The sequence below is a fragment of the Macrobrachium nipponense genome, chromosome 8 (assembly GCF_015104395.2).
Source record: "Macrobrachium nipponense isolate FS-2020 chromosome 8, ASM1510439v2, whole genome shotgun sequence".
Taxonomy (NCBI): domain Eukaryota; kingdom Metazoa; phylum Arthropoda; class Malacostraca; order Decapoda; family Palaemonidae; genus Macrobrachium; species Macrobrachium nipponense.
The window spans coordinates 45,998,342-46,014,033 of record NC_087203.1 but is presented as its reverse complement, the minus strand read 5'-3'; the positions used below and the strand labels follow the sequence as shown (position 1 = coordinate 46,014,033).

The following is a 15,692-nucleotide window of genomic DNA, read 5'->3' as shown; positions in this document are numbered from 1 at the left end:
TTACCCTCCTCGGGAAAACGTTTTCTCCTGACGATACGTTTTCCCAACTCTGAGAGGCGGCGATGGCTGCTCCTACTCTTCTCCAACTGCTAGTTCCACTGGGAAGGCGAGCGAGTATCCAATTCCTCCCCCATTCCCTCTTTCCTTACGACTACGAGGGTAATGGGAGGGATCCTACAGAGATTTCTCTGTAGGATCCCACGTTGGGGATGCGCTACCGGGGACCTTTGGATCCTACCTGACGTAAAGTCCCGGTCGTTGGAGGTAGGGATCCTGTCCCATTCTCGATTTCTACGGGAATCGAGAGGACACACCGATATCGTTTGACGAATTCGGTGGGGGTTTCGCAGAGTGCTTAGAATTCTACGGAATTTCTAGCGCATTTAGAGTGTTCGAGTTTTTTACGATCTCCAAACACTTAGGCGAGACCACGGTCCAAAGTGAGCGAGACGAGAATCCCCGATAATTGTTACACGATAATCGGGAACCTCTCCTATGCTCGAATTTCTGGAATTTCTAGCATTGGGAAGAAGACTGCTGCTGAAAGAAGACTATCTCATAGTAGGCGACCACCTGAATAGAGAAGAACGGACGGGAACATCCAGTTTGGCTCGAACTATCGTCTTAGTTATTCGTTCACCATTGAAGCTTTCCTCGAGGAAGACTTCTCCTTCACTCTCTTTGATAGAGATCGAAGGTGGTCGATCTCCAATCCTTATTTTGTTTTCTTGAAGGAAAGAATTTAGGATGGAGATCGTTGTTCAGAATCCTACAAATATACTACGTATATTAACCTCGCGACATGATTCTGCTAAGCAGTTGAATTGTCCGAAGGGGTAGGGTAGCGCATATCCACTAAGTTTACTCTAGCGGATTGAGACTTAGACGAGGAGTATTGTATATTGACTGCAACTCGGGGTTGCCTGCAACCTCCCAGGAGTTTCTAGTTTCAATTTTATACTCTTATGGTTTTGTCACGACAACACCATTTCAGCTTTTGTATTTACCGAAATTCGTTTCGCCTAAATATAATTGCTCGAGCATATCTTTTTATGCTCGTTGGTTCTAGCCGAACGCCCCATTCCTTCGTGGAAAGGATTACTTGGCAACTCAGGGGATGACGAGTCAGCGACAGCTACTGCGTATTGGAATTGCCCGAGGCATTTCAGTACCAGTTGCCGCCTCGAGATGCACGGGTTGATTATGTCTTTCTCCCCTGCTTTGATTGAATACCAACCGTATCTCTGCCCAACAATCACGGACTTAAGTCTCTGATTAACGGGGATTCTCGCATACATGAATGACCATCTACTGCTGTGACGCTCGAATTCATCGCCTTCAGTATTGCGAGAATTTACAACAGAGATATCTCTTCGACTTTCATCTTTCTGTTTACCGCACGGTAACAGAATTCTGTAATAGTCTCTTGCTGCATCGTACTGCGATAATGCGAATGATTTTTGCGGAATCTGAGTTTGTCCTCAAAATATCTCTTATTCGTAGGTGTGCAATTATTCATTGTTCACCCCGGATTAGCAGATGTATTGAAAGACATCGCCTACTCCCACACCTGCCAGCTCTACTTCCAAACGTTCAGCCCATGAGAAGCAGTTCTTGAGGCGGCTCTCTCCCCTGTGTTTCATTACTGAAGAACGGCCCGCTTTCATTGCAACTACGACTTCTCACCGGACAGCAATGAAATAGCGGTTAGCGTTTTCAGTCATTTGTAAGCACAGGTTATGAATCTGAGAATCCTTCTCTCGATTCGTCTGTGAAGACGTAGGTTGCATTCAATGTCTACCTTCGTCTTCAACGGCACATAGTGTTGTTTCTCCTTAGCTAAGATTCAACAACTATGAGAATGTCTTGCCTTCAGGGACCTCGGTCTCTAGAAGGCAATTGACTTTCGCCTGTTGGGCACATGCCTTAAGAGAATAATCACCTCACTGTCCGGCATAGGTGACAAACAAACAAATACCTATTTGTTTGTCTCTCGGCATAACCCTTTTAAGGGCGAAAGTCACGTGACTTACTCGGATGCTTGGACAACTTGCCTCCTACCGAACGCAGTCAGTCGGCAGCTGTCAGAGCGCCTGAGTCAGTTACGAACTACGCTGTTGACTTAGTTCGGTTGTTACAGAGCAATCATTACTTTCGTCTTAATAGCTTGTCACAGTACCCATACCATACGACCACCCACCATGGAGTGTCGGTGTCCTATCCACTACCGAGAACTTCGCTGCATGGGGATAGGAGGATGCGAGGACTCTTCGTTGCACGACGGACAGACCAGTATGGGTACTGGACATCACCGAAGTCGAGAAGAGGGATAGGTCATGCGAACTATTCCCTTCTTTTCCTCTGAGGAAACTGCATGACTTCTCCTGCGAAGTCAAGCATCCAGGGGATGGGGATCCGTGACGCTCGATTTCGTACCGAACTTCGTAGCGAAGACTCAGAACCCTTCGGTCCCTGACGATCAGTTCGAGTCGTTCACAATCCCCTCCCTAATGGACTTCACCGCCTTCGATGCGAAGGAGATGCTGCTTTGTCCGCAAGAACTTCTCCGTGGCGCAGGTACTGAAGGCAGGGGTCTGGTCCAACCAGACCACATGCACCTCCTTCTACCTTCAGGGATATTGCCCACAGGTCCTTGGATCTTTTTCCTTGGGACCCGTGGTGGCTGCTCAACACGCTGTGTAGCGAACCCGCCAGACCCTCAGCAGGCTGAACAGCATCGAGTCCTGGTGTGACCGTAAGAAAGGATGAGTGAATGAGAGTGTGACTGGCTCCTCTTCCCATCTTTTTCTTCCCTCTACCTGTGGTAGAGGGACACGGTCGTCACCCTGCTGGATAAGGACAAGATGCAAGTGAGCTACTCAACAGAGCCCCTCCTATCCCTTTCACTAGGGATAGGAGCGTAATCCACCACTTCCTCCAACAAGGGGGTAGGAAGTGGATGCCAGCTTGAGACAAACCCATACTTTATGTTTGCCTCTTGCAAACAGGAACAAGTTCTTGCTTGCTGGTACGAAGAGATACGCTTGCCTCTCTCTTAGTACTCGGCCCAGAGGTCTGACCATTGATCCTGCGGTGCACACCCCGATCAATCGGACAGAGGCTTGGATCCCTCCCTCGCTCTTACGACCAGGGAGGCATTCCAGGGATAGACGAACACCAGTCTGTTCATCAAAAGACTCAGATTCCTCCCACCAAGAAGTGAGTCTTCCTATTGTTAAAGGACCGATGGTTTGTATTACGTATCGGAACAAATGACAATTTGTCGAAAATTGCATTTTTCCTAACTATAACAAACCTGAAGGTCCTTTACATATAGTTCCCCTCCATCAATGCCACCCCTCACTCTGCATATTTTGCATGGGCCAAAAGCAAAAGTGATTTGTTTACCTCCCAGCCGCGCGACTGTCGGACAAGCAGTTAACTACCGTTCTCCCCTTGTTCGAAGCTTACGACCGTTCCAGCTGCCGCTAGCTACTTCCTATTGTTAAAGGACCTCAGGTTTGTATAGTTAGGAAAAATGCAATTTTCGACAAATTGTCATTTTTCGCTTTTTCTCTGGTTTGGTTTTTTATATATAAAGTTACTATAAGGCTTTATTTTTACCTTCATTCATCTGGTGTTCATATCTTTTATTTGTAAAATGTAATAAGTGAATAAATAAATAAATACAGTAAATGATGATACAACTGGTTTTATACTTGGGTAGAAGTTATTACATGTTTATGCTTGTCTGGTTTTGTGAGTTTTTGTTGAGACGCAGTTCATCTGTCACCTACACACTACTATAAGCAGTAATAATATTTTTTTGGGTTCATCATACGTCTGGCATCATGTCATACTGTTTATTTTGCTCCAAACTCTTCAAACCGAAATTACAGAATGATTGGAAGTCCCTATCTGAAAAGAGGAGTTTTGGTGGTACTATGCGTACCACCTTTATGCACCCGGTGCGGTGTAGTAGACTTGAATGGTGGTACCCACCTACCTCCAAACAAACTTTCGGTAATGAAGAGGTTAAGACAAATCTTTTGTGCGAATCTTGTGAGTTATGCATTTTAACTTAGTCTGTTCAAAATATTGTTTTATAATGATTATTATTATTATGATATTATAATATAAGAGATGCTGAGAACTGTTCCAGCATCGGGAAAGCAGCTCTTGCTTAGCCATTTTTTTCATCAGTGAATAAAAGAACTCCCCATTCTGCTTTATGGAGGTATAAAATCCTTCAAAAAGTTTATGCCCCAGGACTAAGGTGGGCTGCAGTTATTCATTAAGAAATTTTTAGCACATCAATTTTTGTTCAGGAAAGAGTGCACGATACTCTCTCTGCAAGAATTTTCTGAGAAGTTCCACTGGGTAGTGTGATTGTCATGGGGCTGCTTCATTCCCGTTGACATCCCTACAGACTTTTTGTTCATGTTTTTCAATTTCATTTGCAGGATCAGGGGTAATTATAGTTGAAAGAAAAGTTCAGTGTACAATAGTTCAAACTACCAATTAGGTGCTAGTCTTAATTGTTATTAAAGAAGAATTTGTTTTTGTTATTTTTAAAACTGTTAATTTCACAAAGTTTTATGCAGTTTAAAGTTTTAGTTTTCTGTAAAAGAAAAATATTGAGATGGCTTTGCCTGTCCATCTGCACTTTTTCTGTCTGCCCACAGATCTTAAAAACTACTGAGGCTTGAGAGCTGCAAATTGTTATGTTGATCATCCACCCTTCAATCCTCAAACATACAAAATTGCAGCCCTTTACCCTCAGTAGTTTTTGTGTACGGTTAAAGTTACCCATAATCGTACTCCAGCACAGCTACAGGTACCAACAACACAGGCCACCAATGGAGCATGTCTGAGTTGCATGGGCTGCAGCTAAGAGTTTCATGGACTGTGGCTGAAAGTTTCATCCAGTATTGTACAGAAAAAACTTGCGCCGAAGAAACTTCGACGCAACTTTTACTTGTTTAATTTTGGAATCGGTATTAGAGACATTAATATGATTGACTTTAGAGGTTATAATGCCAGGGGATCATCAATCATTCATTAATTTTTTAAGTTTCTTCTAATGTTCCTAGTTTTGTAATTAACCCTTAAAACGCCGACTGGACGTATTATACGTCAACTAAAATTTTTAAAAATATTTGTGGAAAAATAATTATAGGCCTAGTTTGCAAAAAATTTTAAAATCACACGCCTTGAGGGGATGCTGGGAGTCATGTATCATGCTGTTGTTTTGTTTACGTATTACCCAGGGCGCATGCGCGAATTGCTTTTTTCTCGCACTAGAAAGCATCAGCGATGCATCTCAGAAATTCTTTTGTCACTTTGTTGTAATTTTTGCACTGTTTTATATTAGCCGTTACATAAAGTTGTATTTATGAAAATGTGCGGAATTTCATGTAAAATACAACAAAAAACAACCCATGGTTGTAGCTTTTATAAGTTTTGAAATATTTTCATATAAATAACGATAAGTGCCAAAATTTCAACCTTCAGTCAACTTTGACTCAACTGAAATGGTCAAAAAACGTAATTTTAGGCTAAAACTCTTACATTCTAGTAATATTCAATCATCTACCTTCATTTTGCAACAAATTAGAAGTCTCTAGCACAATATTTCGATTTATGGTGAATTTTTTAAAAACTTTTTCCTTTCCTCCGCGCACGGTAACTTAGCCAAAAATCTCAGAAATTCTTTGGTCACTTTGTCGTAATTTTTGCACCGTTTTATATTAGCCGTTACATAAAGTTTTATATATGAAAATGTGCGCAATTTAATATAAAATACAACAAAAAATAACTCATGGTTGTAGCTTTTACCAGTTTTGAATATTTTCATATAAATCACAATAAATAGAAAAAATTTGACCTTCGGTCAACTTTAACTTGACTGAAATGGTCGAAAACTGCAATTGTAAGCTAAAACACTTACAGTCTAGTAATATTCAAACAATTACCTTCATTTTGCAACAAACGGGAAGTCTCTCTAGCACAATATTTTGATTTATGGTGAATTTTTGAAAAAAAACTTGGTTTACATCCGCTGTTACAAATTCATGCATCATTTTGTGATAATATTTTCTCAGTGTTGCTTTGATTGTTTTACAATTTAATATATACAAAAATCATTGCAATTTAGTGTACAATACAACGAAAAAAATTAACTTATTAGCTTTAACCGTTTTGCTCATAGCGCGATTTGTATACAATTATGAAATTTTTTTTTGCTCTGTCATATATTCCAATATTTATATATGATAATGATATTTTTTTCATTTCTGATGGTTGCATACTAAACTTCAGGCAATGACAAAAAAAGGAGCCAAAAATGAACTCATAATCTTGAAATTAAGCGTGCTGTGATTTTTTGAAAAAACCTTTTTTCCTGCTTCAGCGCTAACTCCCAAATGCCGCCGGCATACAACAGACACTTTGGTAAATAGAGGCTGGGCGTTTTAGGGTTAATATTAATAATGTTGTGTCAGACCTTTTGAAATCATAATGCTACATAATTTTCAGTCAGTAGGTCAGTCAAAATCTTTAAAGCTGAATTTGAAGAAACATTATGCATTTTACAGTGTTATGTCATTGTTAAAGAATCTGAACCATTATTCCCTGCAGACTTTTGTCATGGTATATGTTATGGTCATATATTGTGTGGGGTTTTTAACCTTTGGTATCCACTCTCTGGTCTGAAGCAGAAGGTGGAAAGTGCAAAAAAAATTTTTGGGTACCAACTTCCTCAAGTTACTTTTTGTAAGCAAGGGTAGATGACCTCTGCTCACAATCTGAGAATCCACTCATTCTTGTGGGTATACTAATTAGCAGTGGGCTTTTATAAGTACGTAGTGGCTGCGTGTGAAATTATTCATCTTGTTTTCGAAATATTGGATTTTTCTTAATTTTATTTGCCTAATGTCTTATGCTATTTATACTATCATTGATAAATGTTGGTAAATAGAAACTGTATATAGATGATGGATTTATAATGCTCTCGCATCTCTTGGAATGGATATTGTTTTAAAGGCAGAAACCATAGCCATATGAATTTATTCGCCATTTATGCCATTTGTAGAATGATGGTTTGTATCAGTGAAACATGAACATTATAATTTTTTTATTTATTAATTATTAAAGTATGGTATACAGCATTGTGTTGGTGTAACACAATATAATGTTTAATGCTGCATTTTATTGATTTCTATCAGGTTTTGTGAATAGTTTTCTTACAAGTGTAATATTTCGGAGTGATTTTTTGCAGGTACACATCGGTAATGTCAAGCTCAGTTTATTAAATACCCACTTGGAAAGTTTGAGAGAATATTCTAATAAAAGAAAAGAGCAAATGAAAATCTGTTTTGAAAAGATAAAATCATCCCCATCCAGTGTGACTACCATTTTTGGTGGGGATTTAAATGCAAGAGATCATGAGGTGAGTTTTGGTAAGAGTGACTTATATGATTTTTGTGCTTATTGGTAATGCCTATTGTTTCAAATTCAATTTTTCCTCATTGGATGAGCGGTTTAAATGCTTGCCTACCGATTTTGTAGTCCCAAGTTCGATTTCCCACTCTACCAACAAGGAATCAGAAGAATTTGTTTCTGGTGTTTAGAAATTGATTTCTTGATATAATGTGGTTTGGATCCCACAGTAAGCTGTAAGTCCTGTTGCCAGGTAACCAATTGGTTCTTAGTCACATGAAAATATCTAATCCTTCGGGCCAGCCCTAGGAGAGCTGTTAATCATCTCAGTGGTCTGGTTAAACTAAGATATACTTTTCAAATTCTCTAGTGAAGTGAAGGGATTAAATAGTCAAGTTTGGTTCAGTGTACTGTACAGAGTCTAGAGCTAGGCTAGCTAAGCAATTGCATGAAGGGTTGGGAAAAACTTGTACTAATAATTTAAGCTACCTTTTATTGTGACGTGAAAACTAGTAAGATTTATAGATTGATATTGATTTGAAGATAAAATTACATTATGATAAGAGAAAAGAGAACCTATATATATAGCACTTCTTTCAAGGTGGTAGGTTGCTTATAATTATATAGCATTTTCAGTTGTTCCAAACTTCCCTGAGTCTGACTCTTTCAAGTAACAGGTTTTTTTTTTTTTTTTTTTTTTTTTTTTTTTTTTTTTTTTTTTTTTTTTACTTGATGCAGAGTTGTTTGACGTCATAGAACAGGAAACCAATCCATAGCAATACTTTATTATAGCATTTGTTGGTAGTCACTCAACCAGGTACTATTGTTCTTACTGTACAGTACCGTAGTTCATTAATTTGAAGATCTGCTGTATAGCAAACTTCTTTCTTCCACTATGGAGGGGGAATTTTACGTTATCTGTAGGATCTCTCCATTGTAATAAGCCAGTAAGCCAATTATCTTGTAACTTGAGAACCTGACATCTTCTAAAAGGCAGGCTTATTGGTTCCTGTGGTGTTCATACTCACATTTTAATTCCTTCATATTTCTTGCTTATTTCTGGTCCAGATTTAATAAGGTTTAGGGGCTTTCAGAATCCACTGGCATTGCAGGAGGTTAATGTGAAACCATCCTGTAAATATTTCACCAGTTGATATTATCATAAGAATTATTAAAATGATTTTAATATTTGTTTTTGTTATCTACAACTATAGAACAACTTGCTATGTGGTTAATGTAATGTGTACAACAGTTATTGTGCTTATCTTTACAGGTGGATGCAACGAAAGATACAAGTATCTTGGATTTGTGGGAGGTCTGTGGGAGAAGACCTGCCAGTTGTTGGACATGGAATATGGCCGAAAATACAAATAAAACGGTAAGGTGTTTCTTTACAATATCGGTAATAATTCATAACATTTCTTTTGGCTTAATTTCATAGTTAATAAATGGTTGACACAGATTTCACTTTCCTTTTTTACTTATATTTGTTTCCATTTCAAAAAAAATTCTTGTGCTTTACTTACCTACTCTGAGGGACGGGTTAGAATAAAGTACAATATTCAGTAATGAAAGGAAAGAAGAAGTGAAAAGTTTTTCTCTTTCATTAAAAGAAAAAATAAAGGATTTTCCTTAGGTTTAAAAATCCATATAAGTTAGAAGTATGGTAAAGCTGTTTTCTATTTATGAGATTGGTATTTGAGCATTCATTATTATGTGCCAACTGAATTTTTAGGGAGCTCTTCTTCTTCTTCTTCTTCTTCTTCTTCTTCTTCTTCTTCTTCTTCTTCTTCTTCTGTTGCCATCAGAACATCCTAAGGGGGCATTCCAACACTGTAAGGCCCAGTTACCATACAATTTAGAATTGTGAGTTTGTGGTTGAAGGGATTTGCTTAAGATTGTTATGTTATTCAACTAGTCCTTGGCTTATATAGATGTTGTTAGGCTCAGAGTTCTAGATAAACTAATCCTTTATAATACAGGCGGCCCTCGGTTAGCGGCAGGGGTTCCGTTCCTGGCCACCGACGCCAAGCGATTTTTGACGCTGAGCGATTTTAAAGCCTACGGCCGCCGCACACCTTCTTTCGAAACTCTAGACCAGTCAAAGGCGCCGTAATCCCACAACGGCGCAATAAGTAAAATTATATTTATGCATTATAGTACTGTAGAATTTACTGTACAGTACATGTGGGTGTCTAGAGTATGTAAAGATATAATAAAGTTTATACAGTGTACAGGTATCTGTAGTGTTCAGGTTACGATCATTAGTCTTACGATAGTCCGATTTTATGAGAGATCAAATTACAATGGCCTAACTTTATCCATCTTCTAGTTACATAAGTTCAATAACAGCAAAAGAAGTGATGAAAGTATGGTTTTAACGTTATACTCGTTGCGTGAACGTGTACAGCCATGAACAATCGAACAAGAAACAACTTTTTTTTTTTCTAAGTACAACCAAACTGGATAACATCTGTTTGGCTTGTATTCGATCATCGTACTACAGTGCAACATTGCCGTATTTGTTATAAATGGCGTTATGTATAGAATAGAACTGAGATATCTTAATGTAATAACTTTATTCGCTATAGATCAGAGATCAATATAGATTAAAGATCAATCGGGAAATATACCGTTAAATTTAAACCTAGTTATAACTGAAGCTGAGAAAACTGTTCAAGCTGCTAATGACTATTATCGTACATCGGCAACAAGGATAAAAGTGCAGTAAACGTCTGCCATCACACACAACTGTAGATAAAATTGGGATAAAATCATTTTAATCAAAACTACTGTGCTTGAAAGAACAAATTTTACTGTTGGTTTCACGACGATATAAGATAAATAACGTTAAGTTCGTATTACGATGATGTAAAGGATTATTGCGAACGGAATCACGTAATTTTTTACGCAATAAACATGCCGCCAACGTAATCTGTTAACGAAAAAAAAAGTAGTTCACATTCACAACGAGATATATTCAATAAATATTTCCACCTAAAAACACGCTTTATAAGGAAAAATAACTTTGTCTCATATAAGTCAAGTATATAGATATTCGTTTATGCTAACTAGAAGAAAGAGCATTCGCTCAGAATTGCGTTATGGTGAAACAAACTCGTATTCATCAGCTGATTTCAAACCACAACATTGGCCGCTCCGCGGAATACGGGCTTAAGTTTGCCGTAGTATTATAAAATACAATAATATGAGAATACATACAATATTCTTGGATACAGTGAAATAATGTATAACTTTTTAAAGGATTTATGGAAAAGATGCATAATTAATCAAATAACACAATGCATTTTTTCGGAACTGGCGGACAAGAACGAACATGAAAAACCATCCCCTGACAACGTGGAGCGTAGTTACAAAGGCTGCCTTAATTTGTATCTTATTTCTGTACAAAAATGAAAATACCTATACGTAATATATTTTCATAGACATTTTAAACATAAAAGCATAAACATTTGAAAAATCGACACATCGATCGCTAAATTTGCACTCTTTTTAACTCAACATTTTCAGAAGAGCGGCAGACGGCGGCATACAAGAACGAACTTGAAAAAAACATCGTAGTCGATAACTTGAAGGGGTTTCAAAAGCTGCCTTTTTATCATATTTCTGCACAGAAATAAAAATACCTTATTCATAATACATTTTCATACACATTTTAAACATAAAAGCATAAACATTTATAAAATCGACACATCGATCGCTATTGCACTTTTTTGAAATCTATATTTTCGGAAGAGCGGCAGACGGCGGCTTACAAGAAAGAACATGAAAAAATATCGTATTTGATAACGTGAAGGGCAGTTTCAAAAGCTGCCTTTGTATCATATTTCTGTACAGAAATAAAAATGCCTTTCACGTAATGCATTTTCATACACATTTTAAACAAAAGCTTGAACATTTATGAATCGACACATCCATAGCTAAATTTGCACTTATGTAACTCGATATTTTCAGCATAGAACAGCGTCAGAGGCATATATTTTACCCTAATACCTACGTAATAACTCTCCATAAAATTTGTTAATATAATTTGCATAACCTTTATGGTCTGAACGGCATTTCTACAAATGTATGAACTCGTTAGACAACGGCGCTAGCGGCGCTGTTAACTGAAATTTGTGCCGTAAAGATACCTTTAAAATGCCTTATTTTTTTAATGAATATTTTTGACGACCGCCGTAAAACCGATTCGCCGTTGAGTGATTGCGCCGTTAACCGCGGGCCGCCTGTACGTACTAATAATCTGGAGGGTACTTAAAAGACATTTTCACACTTAAGGAATTATAGAAAGTAAATTGCAGACCATAAATGTTTTCCTTCCTTGTTTTTAATTTAAGTAGCTGTGTATATAACATAGTCCAAAGGTTTTATGGAATTTCATATTCTTACCTCTGAGACATTAATTTTTTTACCTCTGAGACATGATTTTTTAAAATTAATTTCTCAGTGTCAGAACATAGAAAAGAGTGGCACTTTTCTTATTACAAAACTGTGCTAGGTCGGAAGCCAATTTCTCAAACCCTAAGTACTTTGTCATATTAACAGATTTTTCTGAAAAATTTATTATGGACATATGAAAATAACATGATAGTATTCTTGAAATCGGAAACAAAATTATAAACTTCCAAACAAGTTCCAAAGATGCCTCTTTTTCATTTGTGTAATTGAAAATTTTATAGTAATATGTATAAAATCTATCTAAACATTTAAATTTTTAATCTTAAAAAATTAAATTTTGCATGATTCTTTTAGATCTTGCGTGGAATCATTCATTTACACAGAATGAGATAGTACCTTATCTCTTCCTCCTTGATAGCAAAGATTTTTGCTTTTCATTACCTGGATACAGTCACCTCAAAGGAACTCCTCTGTTGATTGGGCAACTTGCATGATATATCAGCCGAGGGTTTTTGACCACCTGTCATGAACTGTGGCTTGTTAGTAATCAGGTGAGTGGCTGGACCATGAAATAAGCTCACAAAATACCTATCAGGGATATTAAAGTAAAAAAAAAAAGAAAATTCATATATTCATGTTGTACCCCACAATCTAACTTGGTTGCCCTGTATTCAATGTTTTTAAGGTATTTGTCAGTATCTGTGGCTTCTGTATAGTTGCTCCAGTTCAGCTATGGTGCACTTTGCTGCTCTGATTCCTTCTGTTACCCTTTTGCGCTCTGCTGCACTTTTATCCTTACCTATAGGAGCTGCAGTACCCACAGTCTCCATACCTCAGTAGTCTTCAATTTGGCCTTATTGACAGTTCCACATTCAGGAGGTTCTCTGCAATGGCTACTAGAAGAGAGGAGTTGGAGAAGCACCTCAATAACTTCCATATTTCATTCCCTTGAGCTGCAGTTGGTTTTCTGTTGGAAGATAACACAATAGAAGATGTTTCTTGGGGCCTATTTGTGTAAAAACCCACGTAAAGTTGTAAATAAAATTTCTTTTAGATTACTTTTAATTCAAGTGACTGTTGCCTGACCACACTGTGGGCAACATACTTTTCAAATACACACCTAACCTTTTCTTCAATTGACATTTCATTATGTTCAAATGATGTAGCCGAGAAATTTGAATGGAATGTCCTAGACGATTCATACACAAGTGACCATTTCCCAATCATTCTGAACTACTTAACCCTTAAACGCCGAAGCGGTAAAAAAAAAAATGTCTCCCGTGTGCCGGAGACGTTTCAGAGTGAGCGCGGAAGCGGAAAAAATATTTTTTTCAAAAAATCACAGCGCGCTTAGTTTTCAAGATTAAGAGTTCATTTTTGGCTCCTTTTTTTGTCATTGCCTGAAGTTTAGTATGCAACCATCAGAAATGAAAAAATTATCATTATCATATATAAATAATGCAATATATGATAGCGCAAAAACGAAATTTCATATATAATTGTATTCAAATCGCACTGTGCGCAAAACGGTTAAAGGTAACAAGTTACTTTTTTTTCGTTGTAATGTACACTAAATTGCGATCATTTTGGTATATAACACATTGTAAAACAATAAAAGCAACACAGAGAAAATATTATCACAAAATAATGCATGAATTCGTAACGCGCGGACGTAAAGAAATATTTTTTTCAAAAATTCACCATAAATCTACATATTGTCCTAGAGACTTCCAATTTCTTTCAAAATGAAGACAAATGATTGAATATTACTATACTGTAAGAATATTAGCTTACAAATGCAGTTTTTGACCATATCTGACGAGTTAAAGTTGACAGAATGTCGAATTTTTTTATATATATTTTTTATATGCAATTATTTCGGAAATAAGAAAAGCTACAACTTTCAAATATTTTTCGTTTTATTCTACATGAAATTGCGCACATTTTCATATATAAAACTCTATGAAATGCCTAATATGAAACGGAGCAAATATTCCGAGAATGGGACTTACGCATTTCGGAGATTTGTGGCGGAGAATCCGCGCGCGGAGGGAAGGAAAGTTTTTTTTTTTAAATTCACCATAAATTTAAATATTGTGCTAGAGACTTCGAATTTGTTTCAAAATGAAGATAAATGACTGAATATTTACTAGACTGTAAGAGTTTTATCTTACAATTGCGTTTTTCGACCATTTCGGTAGAGTCAAATTTGACCGAACGTGGCTTTTTTTCTATTTATCGTGATTTATATGCAAATATTTCAAAAATGAGAAAAGCTACAACCTTCAACTATTTTTTGTTGTATTATACATGAAATTGCGCACATTTTCATATATAAAACTTTGTGTAACGGCTAATTTAAAATGGTGCAAACATTACCACAATCGCACGTATGATTTTTTCGGAAGAGTTACCCCTGCCGCGGACGTAAGAAAATGTTATTTTTTTCATAAATTCACCATAAATCGAAATGTTGTGCTAGAGACTTCCAATTTGTTGCAAAATGAAGGTAAATGCTTGAATATTACTAGAATATTAGCGTTTTAGCTTACAATTGCGTTTTTCGACCATTTCGGTAGAGTCAAAGTTGACCGAAGGTTGAAAATTTGTCACATCATTTTTTATATGAAAATATTTCAAAATTGATAAAAGCTACAACCATGGGTTGTTTTTAGTTGTATTGTGCATGTAATTTTGCACATTTTCATATATAAAACTATGTAACGGCTAATTTAAAATGGTGCAAACATTACCACAATCGCATGTATGATTTTTTTCGGAAGAGTTACCGCGCAGACGTAAGGAAAAAGTTTTTTCATAAATTCACCATAAATCGAAATATTGTGCTAGAGACTTCCAATTAGTTGCAAAATTAAGGTAAATGATTGAATATTACTAAAATATAAGAGTTTTAGCTTACAATTGCGTTTTTCGACTATTTCGGCAGAGTCAAAGTTGACCGAAAGTTGAAATTTTGGCACTTGTTATTTATATGAAAATATCTCAAAACTGATAAAAGCTACAATCATGAGTATTTTTTTGTTGTATTCTACATAAAAATGCGCACATTTTCATATATAATACTCCATGTAACGGCTAATTTAAAATGGTAAAAAAATTATGTCAAAGTGACGAAATAATTTCCGAGATGTGTCACAGATACTTTTTAGTGCGGCAAGAAAGAAATTCGCGCTTGCGCGCCTGCGTAATGATTGTAAACAAAACAACACCTTGATCCGTGAACTCCCAGCATCCCCCAAGGCGCGTGATTCAAGAGTTTTCGGCTGGTAGGCCTAAAAGTATTTTTCCGCGAATTTTTAAAAAAACTTTTGTATGTCGACGTAAAATACGTCCAGTCGGCACCCGAGAGACAAAAAATGTCAACGTAAAATACGTCCAGTCGGCGTTTAAGGGTTAAGTAATATCAAAATATTGCCACCTACAAGATATAATATCCAAAAAGCTAACTGGGATAAATATTTCCTATACACTCGAAACATACCACCATTCCCACATAATGAAGATCACAATACTACATGTGAATCCTTTTCAAACTTCATAATAAATGCTGCAGATAAAAGTATTCCAAAAACCAAATCACATTCCACAAAATCCCCTCTCCCATGGTGGAATCTAACCTTAATAACCTTAAGTAAAATAAAACATATATTGGGTCGCAATCTTAACAGACTCAAAACTCTCCTTAAATCATTCAACAAAATGCCCTATAATATAAACATATTAAACAAAATAGTTATAACAAACATATGCTCAGACTACATTCCTGAAATTAAAAAGACAGTAGAATCAGTTTGGCAATTTTATTGGACAAT

At 36.7% G+C, this 15,692-nt stretch overlaps 1 protein-coding gene across 5 annotated transcripts in view; it reads left to right on the top strand.

Moving 5' to 3' along the window:
* The window catches only part of LOC135222741 (tyrosyl-DNA phosphodiesterase 2-like), a 97,367-nt gene that overhangs the window by 28,302 nt on the left and 53,373 nt on the right, over positions 1-15,692 (top strand). For all 5 annotated transcript variants that reach the window (XM_064260985.1, XM_064260980.1, XM_064260981.1 and 2 more), the window contains 2 exons: positions 7,280-7,450; positions 8,714-8,818. In XM_064260985.1, coding sequence (XP_064117055.1) covers positions 7,280-7,450; positions 8,714-8,818 — 276 coding nt within the window. The remainder of the gene's footprint in view (positions 1-7,279; positions 7,451-8,713; positions 8,819-15,692) is intronic.